The 20,035-nt window shown below is 30.1% G+C and overlaps 1 protein-coding gene across 1 annotated transcript; it reads left to right on the forward strand.

The window, feature by feature from the left end:
* Positions 1–9,281: 9,281 nt before the first annotated feature.
* LOC107423014 (protein FANTASTIC FOUR 1) lies at positions 9,282–10,859 on the forward strand. Its single transcript, XM_016032519.4, has one exon. It carries the CDS (start codon positions 9,584–9,586, stop codon positions 10,658–10,660), a length of 1,077 nt encoding a protein of 358 aa, XP_015888005.1. The 5' UTR covers positions 9,282–9,583; the 3' UTR covers positions 10,661–10,859.
* The last annotated feature ends 9,176 nt before the right edge of the window (positions 10,860–20,035 follow it).

Genomic DNA, 20,035 nt, shown 5'->3' on the forward strand with positions numbered 1-20,035 from the left:
CGACTGGTCCGGCTTTTGGATTTTGGATTTTGGATTTTCTTATTTTATTGTTGAACAAATTCTTCAAAAATTAAAAATTATATGTATATTTAGGCAGTTGACATGCAGGCATTTAATTAATTAATTAAATAAATAATATAAATGAGATCAGAACCCGTCGAGAATCTATTGGATGGCACGGACGGGTGGGATATTCTAGACTTTGTAGACCCACACGGTTTTGTCTGGCCAGTGTGATTAGGCCTGTGGGTCCAGCACCTTTGGACCTGTTTGTTCTTTCAGGCCCAAATTCTGGCCCAAAAGTGTTTGGTGGCAAATTCTCTCTTTGCCAGAAAAGGTTTGGTCTTAAAGCTGTAATTAATGGCTTTGGGGTAGTTTTTATTTAATTTTTTTTTTTTCAACTCACAATGATGTAGAATTTATTGGGTTTGAAATTTTGAATGGGATAATAATGCACCTACTTCTTATTGCTTAACAAGCAAAAATCCTTGTAATGTGAATTTCACTCTATTCCAATTGCTTAACAAGTTTTTTTTTTTTTTAAATCTTTTTTTAGATGGCTAAAAACTCAAAATAAATAATAAAGGTTAAATAGAATAGATAGAAAAAATAGAATAGATGGAAAGCATAACGATATTTGTCTCTTACGATCGTTTTCATGGTAATATTTATTTTTTCTGTTATTTATTTAAAAGACATCTTAACCATAATATTTTTGTATTCTATTATTTATTTAAAAGACATCTTAATTGTAGTATTTGTTAATTTTGCTTTTTATTTAAGTTAGATCAAGTAGATACTAAACAAAGCAAAATGAAAACTTAATCATTCTAGCTTATGATGAATGAATATCATGTACAGATATGCACTGAAAAGTGATAATATTTTCATATCATTGGTTTACCATTTGATGAAAGAATAGCATATGAAAGGTATATTGAGATAAAATATGTATTGCCATTTGAAGAATGAAAGAGAAGCTTTTGAGATATATATATATATATATATATATATATAAGCAGAAATATGCAAATTTTCAAACATAAAAACGTGAATAAACAAAGGCAAAATAATAATTTATAACAAGTGCTAGGGTTTGAAGTATTTGGCATACCGATTGGTGAGGGTAGGAGTGGGGAGCTTTGATATCCATTTCTTTTCAGTACTTGGGAAGAAAATTGGAAGAAAATGAGTAGTGAAGAATGGCATCAACTAACGTAAATAGAGAAGTTGATGATGGCAGTTTTTAAATACAAAGAATGCACCAAAAATGGAAAGTAGAGATTGAAGATATATATTGTTATACTCTCTTGCTTTTCATTTATTAGGAGTTATATTGTGGGTTATATATATAATTTGTATGAAAGGGTTTTTTGATTTGTTTAACTATTGATGAAATTTTAAAACATCCATCGATTTCAATTAGAAACAGTGATTTTGCTACTGAATTTCTAAGCTTTATATGAAGATTTCAAATTAAATTTTATTGTTGAAATGCATGGATTATAACATACACAAGAAGAACTTTATATTTATTGTGGTAAAATTTATCAAACCCTTGATAACTTAGTACATAATGTAAGAATACAATAATTGCTCTTTTATAAATATAATGAAACTCTATAATCCAGGGTTAAAAAAAAAAACAAAAAGAAGTGAATTCTTCTTTCTTCTTTATTACATTCTTCTTCATCATCATCATCATCTTCTTCTTCTTCTTCTTCTTCTTCTTCTTCTCTCTCTCTCTCTCTCTCTCTCTCTCTATATTAGACTGGTTCACCCACAAGTTAGAGAGAACAAACACATATGTATCCAATATATAATCAAGTATGGTGCAATTAATTTAAAAATAAGCACAATAATTAATAATTGTTTGAGATAAGGGGAAAAAAAAAAGAAAAAAAAGAGAGGAAAAATGTATGTTAAAAAATGGTAGATGTGCATGATAACTTGTGTGTCAAAGAGAAAACATTAGTTAAACAAGACAATTGCCATGACACATATGATTAAATATAAAGCTATATAGATAAATAGACCATAATTTCACCATATTAAAGTACGATTTAATATGTTTGTAGTATATAGGATCATAAATTGATATATATATATATATATATATATATATATATATAAGCAAATTAAAAGGAAAAAGAAATGTGACAACTTCAATTTTCCAAAACTTGGCTGTAACCACAAGTCCTCTTATTTTATTTGAATAATCATTTATATTAGAGAGCTTTTTTATTATTATTTTTTTATGCAACTTTTATTAGAGAGTTCTAATTATTTGTACATTTGATTTCGCCATACGCCGGCTGTGTTAAATACGTTGAGCATGCACTATATTTATTAAGCATTAATTTAAGCAAGGCATATATAAATGATATAAATATAATTAAAGATATATATATATATATATTATATTTGTATCAATATTTCTGTTCTAACTAAGATCTAATTTAACTTTAGGACAGCGTTCAGAATATAAACTCAGGACAGTAGATGATTAGCTTGCTAGAGCTTATCATTAATTGTTTCTTCTTGTTGAGAACATATATATAACGAAAATTAATTGTCACGCATTAGACTTGTCGTTTTCCGTATTAATTTAATTTCATCAGTTTCATGGGACTTTAATTAGTCTAACTACTCTAATATATATAGTAATATGATTCAGTTGCATCATAAATTTTGCTAATTCGCTCGATTATTTGATTTTTTTTGGTGTGTAAACAGAAACTGAAACTCAAAAAGAATAAATATATAACAACTGAACGTGGAAGAATAATGTGATCTTTGACTAGAATTAAATTCGCCGCTTTTCTAACTAATTTTCTTCTATTTACTGATTTTTAATTAATTATGTTAAAAAAAAATATATATATATATATATCACATTACACTTTTTCATTTTTTTTTATTACGATCGGATATTTTTTGTATTTATATTTTTATAATTTTATAAAAATATTTTATTATAATTAAGAAAAATCTCAAAAATCTACAATATAATATATTCTAAAAAAAACAAATAATAATTTGGTGGGTCCTGGTTATATTGCCATTAAATGGTTACTTGGTTAAGCTTAAAACAGATGGTTGGTGGTGGTGGAGGTGTAGTACTTATCCAGAATAGTGATGGCCGGCTTTAATAGTCAACCTTAAATTGGTAAAGGCTAAACCTACAAATTAATTTGAATGCTGCTAAAGTTTAGTGTCTCTTCCATACTCTGTGAGTGGTTAGAGTAATGGGTTTGAATATGAAAAGTCGGTTGAATTGGATTCCAAAGTGATCGAGTATTGGATGAGTGCTTGATGGAATATGGCTAATATGTGCATATGTATCTATGGGTTGGGTTTGGTGGAAATCTGTGTATTAGAGTTGAATTTTGTTGTACGGAGACTGTGATGTTTTACCTTTTTCCAATATTTTTTAAAGAAGGAACAGAATATATTTAGCTAATTTTAATTTTGGGTCTCTGAGATTCTCTGAATGGTATTCTAGTATTTTGTTGCAAGACCTTTTTTTTTTTTTTTTAAATAATTTTTTTGTGGGGTGATTTCATCTAGCATAGTTAATTTTTCTTTTTCTTTTCTTTTTTTTTTTGGGTGTTTTATTTGTTGTGGGCATAGACCACCTATTTCATTAAAAAAAAAAATTATATATATATATATATATATTGAAAGGAATGAATAAGATACATATATATATATATATTGCTTTTTTAGACTAAATGAATAAGATATTTAAGAGGCAAAACTCTCTCTAAAACTATAATGTATATTAATTTATACGTGGAGAGAACTTGATTTGTCTATGTGTATTGCACTCTAAAAAATGTGCGCATACCGAACTTTAAGGAGTCATCAGCAATTAATTGTCATATTATAACATATATACACATACGTATCTATGTACCTCGAGGTTTTCTTTTTTCTTTTTTTTCTTTTTTTTTTGTTTTGTTTTTATTATGCTATATATATGTATATATATATATATATATATATATCCTATACCTTAATTATAAAGAGTTAATAGAAGCATGATGACCTAATATAATTGGATATCGTTGATGAAGTCACAAAATTGTGTCCAATGAGCAGCATATATATATATATATATATATACACATAAAATGAACTAGAACCGTTTGTGGAATAGGATCTAATTAATTTGGTTGACTTTATTGCGTGCGTTTGAAAGCAACCTCTTCTCATGAAAATTTTATTTGTAATCCTGCTAGATTTTTATCAAGCGCTTACATCATCTGCCTTTGTTCAGGCCAAAAAAATTGTATAGTAGGGAAAAGTACAATTTTTTGTACGTCCTTTCCTTTCTTAGAAAACGAAATTGATCTTATAATTTGTGAATGGGGGTTCTATGTATGTTAATTAGAGTTTTAATTAATTTGTCTCTCCTTGTTCCATTTCAATTTTATTTGCTTCCTAGTTTTTTTTTTTTTAAATAATAATAAAAGGTAAATTAATTACAATATATAATCCAAAAAAGATGTACTTGGGAAAGATCGGACATTTTGATATCCTAAATTAGGACTCTAAACCTATAACCAAAAGCAATTTCACATATATTTGCATGTATGTTACTCTATATGTTAATGTGTTAAATATTAAGTTATTATCTTAATTAATAATTTAAAATTTAAAAATTTAATTAAGCAAATACAACCTTGGCATTACTAAATTTCCACATAATATAAAGCTGAATATATAAATTGTAATCCACATCTATATTAAAATTCTGAAATTATTATTAATGGTCACTAGTATTTGTGCCGTAAAAATCACTTTATTTTAACTTGACAATGGAAACTAAAATATTATACTTTAATTAAGGCCAAATAGGGAAACTTAGCTTCGGTCATCAAAGCTAAAAACATGAAAAGAATTGACGATTCACTTTCACATTGATTGCAATACAGATATATACTATATATAAGTATATATGCATATATATTATATGCATGACCGACTCAATTATATCTAAACATTGAGTCACCATCTATAAAGCTAAAACCCTTCTAATCTGATGTTTACATGTTGCATGTTGCTCTCTAAAGATGAATTTCCCTTTTTCCATCTTTCTTTCTTTCTTTTTTTTTTTTTTAATGGGCTCGATGCATGCAATTTGTATTAGTGTGTTTATACTATTTAACCTTGTAATTAGCAATAAAAAATTTGTCCCAAAACCTGTTCGCATATAGTTGCATGACAAGTTTGCATGGATTACGTTGGCTAACTAATTATGTTGTTTGATTGTTTTTTTTTTTTTATAAAAAATAAAAATAAAAATAAAAAGTTGGAGAAGAAAATAGAAAAAGAAAGGTGGCACTAACATGGTCAAAAAGGGTGGGGAAGAGTGGTCCTATAATGAATAAATTAAGTGCTTGTGTAAGCCATGAACTGGATTCTCTTGTCTTTCTTATTAAAGTGAGAGTTATAAAATAATAATTTTTTTTCTGGTGAAAAATATCTTAAAGGCTAAACTTTAGGCTTTCACTTAAAGCCAATATGGGACATGACGTTTCTTTGTTGAGATTCTCTTCCAATACTTAATTCTAAATCTCAAAAATTAATAACCATGGATTCTGATGCAAATTAAATTAACTCTCTCTCTCTCTCTCTCTCTCTCTCTCTTTCTCTGTCTCTGTCTCTCTCTCTCTCGCTATAATTAATTAATTAAAAATAGAAGAAAAAACACACACACACTCACAAAGATTCTGATGCAAATTTGATGCTTTTCCACAGTTGGCGTACTCCATTTATAGCCTTGCTGTTAAAGAAACTTTAGTACGTATGTCAAGGGCATAAGCTCAAAAGCTTTGACTGTTTAGAGCTGCCAAAGGGTTCATAATCTTCTACTTCTTTCTCCCTTTTTTTTTTTCCTTCTTCTTTTGGTTCATATAACTCCAATTCAGATCTTTGATATATATTATTTTATAGTTGCATTAATATTTTTCGAAGGAATTCTCAAGTGAGCTTGAGCAAAATTAGTACATTTATTATTTATTTTTTAAATTAATTACACTTTGATATTTTTAATTTTTAATTTTTAAAATTTTAAACTTTTAAACTTTTCAATTTAATAATTTAAATCATTCATTCCTCAATTTGTTGCAATTTGATATTTTTAATACTAGTTATGTAAAAAAGTGATTAACTGTTAATTAAACTTACAAAAACCCAAATTGAAACAAATTTAAAAAATTGAGAAAATAAGGTACAAGTTATTATGATATCTCTAGAAACCAACTGGATTTTAAGGTACACCATGTGGAACTTCTGTGAAGGGTAGTGGGTAAGAATGAACATATACAGATCAGATGGATGGCCATTTTTCTTTTTGATAAAATTGCGGTCAAGGAGATCATGGTACATGGTATATGACCCTGATCTATACATCCAGATAGACAAAAATATATATAGACATCTGTTTTCCAAATTTGACCTCTTTGGGTGACCAAATCATCCACAAGTTTTTTTTTCCATCTGTGACATGGACTAGAGGTTGTTGTCAATATGATAACACCATTTAATTAACAATTTCCAAGAATAAGAAATATAATATATATATATATATATATGTGGCCATTTCAAGGCTGTAGCTAGCTTAGTTTGATGCTTTAATTTGTAATATAAAAATGCATAATTGCTTTCTTTACATCTTCTAAGAACATAGAAGGAAGGCATGAAAGGCATGCCTGTAAAAGGAACAGAAAAAGGAGATGAGTAGATCACATCTGCATACTTGGCCACCATCTGCTTGATAAAATGCATAAAATATATAGCACTAGTAACAAAATAGGCGTTTTACTTTTCAGTAACTGCATATGCTCTGCACATTAGTTGTTCTTTTTTTCCTCCCCCCCTCCCCCAATTACGGGTTAATTAAAAGGTTTTTGTCAATCTCAATGTGATATTGACCAAAAAAAAAAAAAAAACAAAAAATCTCTAAGTGCTATATCACCGCGTATTCAAAAAAACTATATATATGTCCATGTGTTATGTGTCAACAAATATAAGAAACACGAAAATTAGGCTCGTTCTTCGTTTTGACAAATGTGATAAACACTTAAATTCCAGAACCATAGTGAATATTACGATATGGTTAAAAAGGTGTTTGACAAAATTGGACCAATGGACAAGGAAAACTAATTTGCAGGACTTTGAATTTTCTATGTTATGAACTAGTGTGCTAACACATATATACTTGCTTAATTCATGCATTGGTCAAGTGTTTGATCCACCCTCGTGAAACTTCTGCCATTCTCTGAGTCTAAACCTCATGAAACACCCAAAAAGAAAGTTAAATTAACAGAACCAATAGTGAAAAAACAGAAGACTAAAAAGATTGAAGTTGTTCATGCATTTTCAATAAAACCAAAATACCAGAGAAAACCAACGTGGAATTGATGCGGTCTTTTGTTTCAGGTATAAATTGCGAACTTCAACAAAGCTTCAACAAAGCCGTCGACTTTCTAAGTATACCTTTTTTCCCTCCCTAATTGTACAACTTCTTACTTTACATTTCTATACATGGAAACCACAACCGAAAAAACAAAAAAGTCCTAAAACATGACCTGTGTGAGTCCTAAAAACAATTTTTTCTTGTTTAGGCTAATGAGTCTCGGTACCACACTTTAAGCATTTTAGGGTAGGTCATTTTATTTTTTGTCTCCCCCACATGGGTTAGGGTGTGTTTTTCATTTTTACTAAGTTGGTTTTTTTCCTTTTTTTTTTTTTGAGGGAATTTTTTAGAAAGGCAGAGAGAGAAAGATCTAAGGCTAAATTAAAGCAACCCAGCCGACAAACAAAAAAGGAGTGGCTTAGTGGAGAATCACTTCTTTCCTTTTCAAAGGGCTTTTTACATGTCTCATAAGGTGTCCGTACAATTGCTTGTTTTAATGGCTGGAGCAAAGTATGGGTTTTGATAGAAAGACCATGCCAGAGCACAATGATGTTAACTCAAACCCAGCCTCACCAGTCTGGATCTAATTTCAATTTTCTATTCTTACGTTGTAGTACCAGTTCAAAATCAAACAGAAAATTTTTTCTAATGAAATACAGGACAAAAACTGGGGAAGTAATCTAAGAAATACAGGACAAAAACAAGGGAATTTTAGAATACATCAAAAAAAAAAAAAATGCTGATTTAAGCTAAAATAAGAAATACCCTTTTGTTTCTTTGAATAACAAGCATTGAGATAAAAGATCATATTCAGGTCAGACAGGAAAAAAAAAAAAAAAAAAAAAGGAAAAAACAAACTATCTTATTAGGTCAAACTATGTGGGGACTCAGCAGGGAATCTGCAAATTTCAAATCCTTGTGGGGGAAAAATATGGCCAATAAGATTTTGTAAATCTGTCTGGTTTTTCCTACAAACATAATCATTTATGCAAGGAGCAAGGAGCCAAATGCTGATGAACTTAAAAAAATAATAATAAAAAAAAAAACCCAGCTATCGAGTTTTATTGTTTAGGTATTTTTACAGAATTAACCTTTTCCATACACGGACTGGTGGTTGTACATCTAGTCTGATTATGTACGCTGTTGTTGAATCTTCAAAACAAGTCGCATAATTTGGGCGGCACAGATGATGTGCAATTGTGTAATTTCAATTCATGGAAATGTCAAAGGGTGTGGGCCGATCTTATACAATATATATTTTTCTCTTTATTCCCTTTTGAATGGAACCAACTAATGTCTTGACTATATTACCAAAAAAGAAACTAAAGGCTTGACTACCTATGAACATGAATCATAAACAAGAAGCAGAAGAGTTATATTTTGTTTAAAAAAATAAATAAAATAATTTTCTAACTCTGTAAAAAATTAAAACAGAGGAAACAATCACTTTCAAGAAATATTTAGGTTTAAGCTGGTAATTTTTGAAACAATGTTTAATTCCATCTGTCTCTCTCTTTAACTACATTCACCAGCCCAAGATAAAGTCATTCCACCGCAGAATCAAATCCTACCCACATGAGAAAATTGAGAACCTATTTTATTCCTCAAATTTTTAAATAAATAAAAATTCCTGCAAATTGGGTCAAAAACAATCACACTAAAATAAGGGGTCCTCTTTTTATTTATTTTATTTTTATTGCAAACTTTTTTTTTTTTTTTTTTTTAATTTTATTTCGTTATATTCTCTAGTTGTAGTGTGTGGCAGATTAAGAATTGTGTAATTCAAGTGGTGTAAAAAAAAAAGCCAATCTCCAAGCACTTTTTGGGACTACAAATACGCATCCCAGCCTTCAGTTTTCCCTCATGCTCAATCCCCTATCCTCTACATCTCTCTGTCTCTCTCTCTCTCTCTCTCTTCGAACCTTTTCTATTCTAATCCATAAGCTTCAAATCCTCTGTTTTTGCTCTGCTTCTCTCTCACTCTCTCTTTTTCCTACTAAACAACAACCTTCTATCACCCACAAGTCCTTTTCCTTTGATTTTCCATCAAAGACACTCAGTTTCTGTTTTCCTTTTTCCTAGTCGGAGAAGTCCAGACAACCCTTTTTTTCCTTAGCCATTTTTGTGTAACATTTTCTATATACAGGGGAAAGAATTATGGCAACCATTGTATGCCAAGGTTTACAACCATGTCTAGAATCTCATATTGTAGAACCAAGAACACTGAGGCTCAAACTTTCTTCTTCATCATCTATACCTCAATTCCCACAAACCCATGAATTATCAGCCATGAAATCCTGTTTTATGGATTCAAATACAAGAGAATTTGCAGAGAAGAAGCAGATCATCATGAATCATCATCATCATCATCTTCAAGATAACAACAATCAAAACTCCAAGAACTCTGATTTGGGTGGTGGTTGGAGTTTCCTCCAGGCTCTTTCTCACCAAGTTGTTCCAAAGGTGGACAAGGAAACCATTTATGTTCACCCTCTTGTCAAACGCTCATCTTCCACTCTGAGTGAGAAAAGCTTGGAGCTCTGCACTGAAAATTTGGGAAACGAAACGGGCACCGACATGATCGAAAGCAACATTTTCTCGGAGAAGGAATTGTCTGTGGACTGTTTTTCAACGGTTGTTGGGAATGATTATTTGCCGCAAAAGGAGGAACAGAGTTGCAAGGAGGAGAAGCAGAGTCAGCCTTTTGTTGCTAAGAAAGCAACAGATCGAAGTTTCCCACCTCCTTTGACAACGATAAGAGGCAGAGATTCTCTACAAGTTAGGCCCCAGAGAGAGAATGGAAGGCTAATAATTAAGGCAGTTAAAGCTCCATTAAAGCAGAGTTGCTTTCAAGCTGAAAGAAGCAATGGCCGCCTTCGACTGTGCTTGTTGGAAAATTTTGCTCATGGTTTTGACTCGGAATTTGAAAGAGCTACTATTAATGGAGAAGAAATATTTAGTGAAAATGAAATAGAAGAAGACGACGAAAATGACAGCAAAGAAGAAGAGGAAGAAGGAGAAGAAGAAGATGATGGGGAACAAGTAGGTGAAGAAAAAAGAGATGAAGTCGAAGTTGGATTGGAAAAGGAGATGGATGGTAATTATGTAAAAGCTGGGGGTGAAACTGGAATAATGGAGAAATATGGGAGGCCAAGCTGCAGATGCAAAGAAGGAAGTGAACAAGAGAATAAAACAGTAGTATTAAATTGGGAGCCTTTGTTGGTTACTTCTTAAAAAAAAAAAAAAAAAAAAAAAAAAAAAAAAAAAAAGCTTAATTTTGGAACGTTACTAATTCTCTATAATCATTTAAAAAAAAAATATTCCACAATTTTATGTTTTGTCTTTCTCTCTTTTTGTTCTCTTTTTCACTTCCATGAATTCTCTCTTAGCTTCTTTCCTTGGGAAAATAGAATATGCTTGTGGTTGGCAGTTATTATCGTTACTCTCTCTCTCTCTCTCTCCATCTCTTTCTCACACAAATCCATTCTTCTCTTCTTTTAGCAAGATCAATAATCAACTGAAAACAACACACTGCAGTACTATATGTGGGTATATCTGTGTATATGTGTGTGTATAACTATATACATATATGCATATTATAGAAAGTCGCACATATAATTTTGCTATGGCAAATTTGAATATTTATATAAGGGCGTAGACAATCTCTTTTCAACAAAAGATTAAAATCTCTGCTTAAATTATGTATAATATGGGTTCATACACATAGTAGGCATATAAATTCACTATGGCATAATTGTATATATAATTAGTGAAAATAATATATCATCAAACAAAGAGATAACAAATTTGAGGTGCCAACATTATCTTCTTCTAAAATACTACAAATTCCATCCCCATTTTATGGTGTTGGTTAATTTTTGGTGAGAAAACAAAATTCCTGTTAGAAGATCATTGTTCGAGTTATATATATTATATAGTTGTATTATATTTGTTCCTAAAAGTTAAAAGTAAGTTGATTTAAAAGCCAATCATTAATTTAACTATTTATAAACTATGAATCACTAAAACCCACTTAAAGTGATACAGGGTATATTAAAATAATTATACAGCAACAGGTTTTAATGTATACATATGAAAATATTTCAATTTGATATGGGATAAATACTTTTTTGCTACAAGATATGAGATAAATACTTGAGCGGTCTGAGCTCCATCCACAATATATATATATATATATATACACATAAATAAATTTTTTTTCACCAAGGAATATTGATTCCTTGATAGCAATCATAGAGATCACAGGCAATTTTCTTATGAACACGAAGTAGTAAAAAATAATGAGCCTCTGGGTAGACTTTATTATATACCTTTTGTGACTTTGTGTGCCACGTAATAATCAAAATAAATTTTATATAAGGTAAATGTAAATATAGTGTGTGCTTGTTCTGTCAGAATATATATATATGTAGATAGCCAAAAAGGTGGCTAGCTAACAAAACAAAGGCAGGGATTCGTATCGCCTAGCCGTACAGCTTTTGGGGACCAACAGATCCATTTGTCCTACGCCTATAGATCTCTCTCTCTCTCTCTCTTCAATCTTCATCATCAATGAAGATCACAAAACAGACTCAGACTCAGACACAGCTCTTACGCAGCATAAAAAAAGATGAGTTGCAAGTGGGTACGAGAGACATTATTATTATACACCCACATGCAACTTGTTGGAGGTTTATAGTACCCTTTAACAGAGCTGCTTTCTTCACCACCCTTCAAAGCCAAACATATGCACCGACCGTTTCCATTATCATAACCTGTTATCAACTAGTTTCAGCACAAAAAAAGTTATCTGTACGTGTATGTATGTATATATACATATAGAAAACAATTATCACATTAGAATATCTATCAAATTAATCATGATAATATATACACCCAAATATTAATATGGACATAAAAATAGAATTAGCGGGATATGAATCGCCTAATACTTTACAAGGTCATATGGTATATATATATATATATATATAATACAAATAAAATTTTGTAAAAACAATCTCTAGTTGATGATAAAAATATATACTAAAATAATAAGTATATATATTTTCAATTACATTTTTAATTTTAAATTAAATTATTAATTAAGATGCCATTTGTAATATTTGACAATTGTTTTAAAAAAAAAAAAATCTGTTTGTATATATATTTTGATTAGGCTAAGCATTGACTTTAAGTGAACAATGCATGATATATATGTGTGTATATATATATATATATAATATTAATGCTGATCGGCTTGGGCTTAATAATCGGAGAAGATTTAGTCTGACACCATATGATCGGTATCTTTGTCATGATGATCACGATCGATATCGAGTGCATACAAATTCATTTTTGACAAAGTTTGAAATATAGATTGGTTTTTTGTTTAGGATATTGTGCAACAACACCTTTTAATGTGTTAAAAGAGTTTTCTAACTTTTTCTTGAGTGAAGATGATGCCTTTTCAGACATTTTAACGATATATGTTAGATAATGAAAATCATCACATGTATATATAACGACAATTTATTTCCGAGAAGAGAGGAAGACACTGTAGAACCGTGGAGTTAGGCCATCCATTCATTTGAAATATCGGGCTGCAAATGGATCATGCTATTTATATTCCATTCGCGTTCAAAAACCTTCACTACTTGCTACACACATCAATGGATATATCAACTCTTTTACTGATATTATCATTTCCCAGTAATCGACAAAGTATATTTTTTAAAATAAAATATATGTTCGATGGTGTAATAATAGTTTAAATTGTGATTATTGTAATGTCTATTTTTAAAAAGATTTTTGACTTGTGATGATATTATTCACATGTGGAATGATTATATTAATTAATTATTAATATATTTCATTGTCATGAATGAAATATATCCTATAAAATTGTTGCAGGATATGTATGACTTAAATTTTAAAATGTTGTACGATTATTTTTTCTAAAACTTTTGAACTTTAGCATAAATTTGCTTTATATTAATTTGGACACCTAGGCATTGATATTTTTTGGGCAGAAGAAAAATATCTTCTTTGTTCAACCTCTCTCAACAATATAATTCCATCACCTGTAGTAATGTCCAGTTCATCGCTAGCTAGGCATATACCCACCACATGGCAATAATTATTAGGGCTTAAAACTCAAAAATTTGAGAGATGATACAATTAGCAAATTTTATATATATATATATAGAGTTATTTTTTATGTTAAGATATTTTGATTTTATTAAAATACACGTAATTATCTATGTATGATAAGGTTTAAAATTTAAATTTTAAACCATACTGCATGCCATGAAGGTGTATCCTAACTTTAATAAAATCTTATACATAAAGAGACATGACAAACAAATCTTGTGTATAAGCTTTGCTGCTTTCCACGTATATAAACCTACAACGAAGTTTCACAAGAGAGCCGCCATTATAATACATGTACACCGAGCTCTTTATTAATGAAACAACAAATAAATTTTGGTATATGGTCCTGGACATTTGAAAAACATTAACGCATATCCTTCCAAATGTGAAGCACGAGCTGGAAACAAGAAATTAAAAATAGTCCACATTCCCTTTTTCTCTATCCACAACGTCCCTACCAAAATAGACAACAAAAGTGCAATTTAATTATTTACAAAAACGTTGCTCTACTTCTTAAAATTTGCATAATCACACTCTTATAACTCATTCGACAGTATTGCTGATGCCATTGATAAAAGCCAAGTCATATAAACTAATTAAAGGCCATTTGAAGGACTTTAGAAACCCAATTTTAATAATTAGCTCTTTAAAATTTCCAAAATGTATATGCTGTATGGAATCCACCAAACCATATATATTTGTTCTGATCCATAACACATTAAAGACCAATAATGCATCTCCAAATCATATATACATATAAAAGTTTAATTAGGTGGTTTTGGTTTTTTTTTTTTTTTTTTGATGGTTAAAGAAAGCTAATTAAAGATGCATTACTATTGGGTTTTTATGGAGTCTTTAATAAAGGAGCTTAATTATAAGTTTCTTTGTAGTTAAGGGACTCGAAAGTTTTTGAATTTCAATCCCCTATTTGTGCAAACCCACAATATGGAAGTTCCACTATCTCCTTTTGGTAAACAAAGTTTTTAAAAGCCAATAATTACCCCCCCAAAAAAAAAAAAAAAAAAGATTTGAAAAGCCAATTCGGATTTTGAACCACTCAAAAGCAGCTTTCTAAGGGGGAGATTTTTGTTTTTCCTTATACTATATATTTACAGGTGGGTTGGTTACAATATGAATAAAGAAAATTTTATATGGGGAAAGTAAACTAAAATACTTAATTTTAAGGACCACTTAGATTTGCTTAACTTTATTATATTTAATCAGTTAATTAATCATCAGCAATAAATTTTTTTTTTTTTGGTTGTTGAATCATCAGAAATAATTAGTTTCCGTATAGGGAAGTTTATGCATATGCTTAGAGCTACTAACCAAAATTAATCCATTTTGAGACTGCATGAACTCATGAGTAAATAATGATGACGAAGTTATTTCCATTGATATTGGAGAGAATTGAGGCAATTTGTCTTGGAAAAAATAAAGAGGATAAACAATGCAAATTTTGGAGAGAGAAAATGAAAAAGAAAGAAAAGAAAAGTAAGAACAACAAAGTAGCTTTGATGGGTCTAAAACAACAATGGCGTCACCAACAAAAGGAGCTACTTTTGTATACGAAGAGAGCAACCTATCATTCTCTGCCTTAATACCCCACCCACCATATCCACATTGGATACAAATTAAACCCCGTTCCTCAAAAGGACAAAAACATCAACAAATTGACTATTTTAGTCTTTGCTGTGGACAATTCAAGGCCCCATAGTAATAAATAATTTTAGTAAAATAATTATTATTCTAGAAATTTAAAAAAATTAAACAAAAGTCATGCAGAATGACATATTTGCTCTACTGAACTTTAAGAATAATTTTATTTAAAATAAATAATGTTTAAAAAAAATTGTATTGTTTTGAGGGCCTCTTTTTCTTCTTCCGCACAATAAATCCTTTTTTTTTTTTTTTCCCCCTATATTTTCAAATGGATAAGAATGTAAACGAAGGTGCAATAGTGACACCTAAGAAAACATATATACTATTTTGTTTCCAAGTAAACGTGATACAAGCACACACACGCTCATACTCATATATACACAAGAATCATATTCATTCTCAACCTCATTGTTCAAACATTAAGATCCAAATATTTCTTTCAATTTCTTGTGGTTTTTATGATACATTGTGAAGATTGGTCATGTGGGGATGAGTTATGAGTTTGATTCTCTCCACATAACAAGGTTTTGAATTCTTTTCCAAACCCTCTTTTTTTTTTTTTTTTTTTCATGAAGCAGTATTAACCATTACATTATCCAGGTTGTATATCACTGTCTCTTTCTTTGAATTCAAATTTTATCAAATAATGGCTTTAGAAAACTAGGAACCTTTCAAAAGGTTTATAATTTTTACATCGATGCTTATAAATTAAATTATTATTGACGTTTCACTTTGTATGTATATAATTATACTTATGTATGAAGGAAGAAAAAATCTTTTCTAAGATCGTTAGTATTTTCCTAATCTCAACAGCTTGAAGTTCTATGTTCTTATCCTGTATTTCTCTTTTATTCCTTTTTCTTGTATCTTAATTTTTATTTTTTTCCCCCATACATGCATACTTTCTATTTAATGTCACGGTGACATGAAATACATATTATTTATCAATATTCTACTTTACTTTGACCAGAAAAAACAAAAAAGTTTGCACAAAGAAAAAAAAAAAAAAAAAAAAGAAGGACAAAAACAAAAACGTGAGGAAGACACGAAAAGGGTCTACAAGACTTATATATAAAATGAGACTTAGAGGTAGAAGAAACAGAGAATTACCTACCTCACCAATAAAGGAGTACATTCATGATTAAGTCTTTGCCCAAAACAAAAAAGAAAAAAAGAAAAAAAAAAGTATATTCATGATCAAGACCTCGAAACATTCTTATAAACAGAGAGGGATGGTCCACCTATCACAATCACAAATTACTTCTTGGGTTTTTCAAGCTTGTCTAAGTTGAAAAGATTCATCATGTAAAGTTTTCTTTATAAAAAATAAATAAAAAGTGGTCGGTTTATTATTTTTCACCATCTGGGCAGCTAATGCTAGACAAGATACAGCTCAATGAAATTAATCTGAATTTCCAATGAATATTTGACATTAATGGAAGTAATTGATACAACTTCTTTCTTTAACATAAAGGTTGATTGGATGTCAATTTTTTGTTTGGGGGGGTGTACAATTTATAGACATGTTAATCACTGAAAGATATGTAAAGGAAATTTGGTTTTGATAATTGACCCCTCTAGAGTTCAAACATTCAAACAGCCTTAGAAAATTATTTGAAATTACTTTTTCATCTTTTTTTCATGTTGCATAATCTTCTTTACTTTTTTTCCTTGAGTGATATTTTCGTTGTATCATTATCTAAATCTCCAAGAATCCAGGTCTTTCACGTTAACAACTTCTTTTTTACTACAAAAAAGATAAAAAAATAATAATATTAATAATAAAAGATACTCCCACTACATCCCCACAAACATCTTTTCATGCTCTATTGCCCTTCAAATCATTCAAAATTTCCGCACCTCATTCAAAAATTTCTGCCTTTTTTTTTTTTGGTTATTATTATTATTATTGTTTTCATGTTTCTGTGTTCCAGAAAACTTTCTGCCAATCAATCTATTAAAAATAAAAAGTTTTTGCTTTCAGTCTTTTGACCATCAACAGCCAAATTGTTAAAAATTGCCTGTTAATTCAATGAATTTTGAGAATAAGGGAGGAACAGAAAGAACTTTTTATCAGAATTTTTATTGCTCTTTCTGATGGGAAATCATGGATTCACCGTAAGGTTGGGTCTGATTGGCCATTTTTGTACAAAAATTAGGAAACAAGGGGACAATTTAATGGAGACCCATAAAATAGCTCCATGCTACTCATAAGACCCACATCATCATATTCATTTCCCAACCAAACTCATGCTTCTTTGACTTCAAATTATTAAAAAAAAAAAAGAAAAAGAAAAAGAAAAATATGTTTATTGATTCTTTGCTGTATTTTGAAAACATATCATGTTTTCAAAATGTATAAAACAGTATAATATGGCACACCGAAATTAAATAGCACAAAACAGTATTATTCTAAAGTTTTCAAATATGAATAAGAAAAGAAAGAAAAATATGACATATAACAAATTAAGAAAAAGAAACATCCCTGTTATTGATGGGCTCTTAATCAATGCCATTTATCCAGCCAATCTGGATTCTGTAGGCCATAATATATTTCCAAACCCCTTTTGCTTCTTTGACTTCAACAAAATATTAAAGTTTGTCCCCCGTTAAAAATATTTTTAAAGACATGTTTATGATTTTTAAATCAAGAAACAAGATATGTTATAACAATGGCTATCTCACTTTCGCTGAATGGGCTCTAAATCAATAATGTTTCCATTCTCTGCAGTCTATTTGGATTCTTAAAGTCAACATATGAAATCCACGAAGGTACAAAAATTTAGCCCGTGATGGTTGGAAGCTTCTCTATTTTTAATTGGTCTTATGGATTCGGTGGGATTAGGCAAAACACTAGTGCAAAAATAATGCACCGAGTTGTTTACCAACTAACTGGCAAAATAACGAGATAAATGAATGACATACACATCAGTTTGCTAAATCTGTCGGTAAACAAACTTTATAAAACACTATGGTACCCATAGCATTAATCAATTAAAAGCTTGAAATCTTGCTCATGAAATCAATCAACTATGTTTTACGTTCCTATTTGACATAAGTAAATTTGTCATGTGTTCCTGTCCAAATGCTATGCCATATGATTTTGTCCAAATGTTGTTTAAATATATACTAATATAATAACTAGCAAGTATCAATCTTAAGTTCTTCTGTGGTGCATCAAATGGAAAATTAATATAAATGTCAAAGAAAAAAAATCTTTGTAGTGCATTAATTTATTATACCACTCCAGAAGCATCTAAAATGGGATATATTATACCTCTCGAATAAAGCAACAATTAAGCATAATCATATACCCAATCATACTAATATCGCTTTATTAACTTCTGGTTAGGATTGGTAAAACAAGTAAGACAAATCAATTTTCATTTTTTGTGATCAGTCATGCCGCTAAATCTGACTAAAGTAAAATCAATTTATTTTTTTATTTTATTTTTGGGGTAATGGTTATAAGGCTTTGTAGCAGGGTTATCACATGTATAAATCAACGGAGAAAAAAGTAAGAGGAACTTGGGGATGAGGGTCGCACATGTTTACTAAAAGCACTGGACTCTTGGGCAATGTGCAAAATATTTATATATGATTCACACAGACTCAATTATTTCATCTTTCCTATTCCGTAAAATAACATAAAGACTTTATATAGAAGATAGAAATTCAGAAAGACATATAATATATACAAAAATATTTGGTTACTTATAGGAGACATTTTTTCTGCCAAAACACAAGGGACTTAATAATACAGTGGGATTGAGAGGTTGCACAACCCTGTTATTCATGCAGATTTGTCAAGGTGACCCAACTGTATGGGTCAATATCCGCAACAATAACAGTTCATATAAATACGCCAGCAAGTCTAATCATCTCTGCATATTACACTTTCCTTAAGACCCGTTTGAAAAATTTAAAAATTATGTGCTTTTCATCCAAAAGTGATTGAGAGAATCATGTTTGTCACAGAACAAAGAACAACCAAATTTTGAGCTTCTTTTCTCAGTATACCGTTATAACTTATAACTAAAGCACAGGATTTCATTGTGTTAAATCTATTTACATGGAACATGAGGTCTCACAACTTGTGCTAGAGTTTGTCCTTCTTTTTATGAAAATAAAGTTTTTTAAATTTTATGCTTACTTCAGCTCAACCAAGGAATCCAACTATTTATCACTTGCCTCACTTCCTCTCAAGCTCTTGAACAAGTTCTTCTTTCCACTTCCTTTGTCCCTCAGAGTAAAACCATTTTGAAAAAGTTATAAATAATAAAGAAATCATGTAAGGAAACATAAGCTAAAGTAAGCCACTATAGAAACAATTAGATGGTGAGCCTTGGCCTAAACGGTCCTTCATTCATGATCATCAAGACGAAGCTCTTTCCATTTGCTAACTTGAGGTGGCTGGATTTCCTGTAGAGCTCTACCATGCAGACCACTAGCATCTGATACAATTTTGGAATGACTTGCAGTCACAGGGCTTGCAGTTTTGGCAGCATCAACCCTTGCAGAGAGTCTTCTACTAAGTGCTTGTTTGGAAGACCTGCTCTTAGGAGGCAAATTCCAATGAATTGAAACATTTACACCATTCGCAATTCCATTCACACTTTGAGGATCAGTTGCATTCAATGTGCAATAGAGCTCTTCACGTAGAGGGGTCTTCAGCTTCTTCAGCTAATGCTTAATATAGTTTCATAAAGCATGTTTAGTATTTTCACAGGCATCATCTGCAATATGCTTGCTTACAGATTTTTAAACGACATATATATATATATATATATATATATA

Source organism: Ziziphus jujuba, chromosome 3 (genome assembly GCF_031755915.1).
Source record: "Ziziphus jujuba cultivar Dongzao chromosome 3, ASM3175591v1".
Lineage (NCBI taxonomy): Eukaryota > Viridiplantae > Streptophyta > Magnoliopsida > Rosales > Rhamnaceae > Ziziphus > Ziziphus jujuba.

What these genes read in the sequence shown, in the direction of transcription:
- LOC107423014 (XM_016032519.4), top strand. Translation starts at nt 9,584, where the DNA reads ATGGCAACCATTGTATGCCAAGGTTTACAACCATGTCTAGAATCTCAT.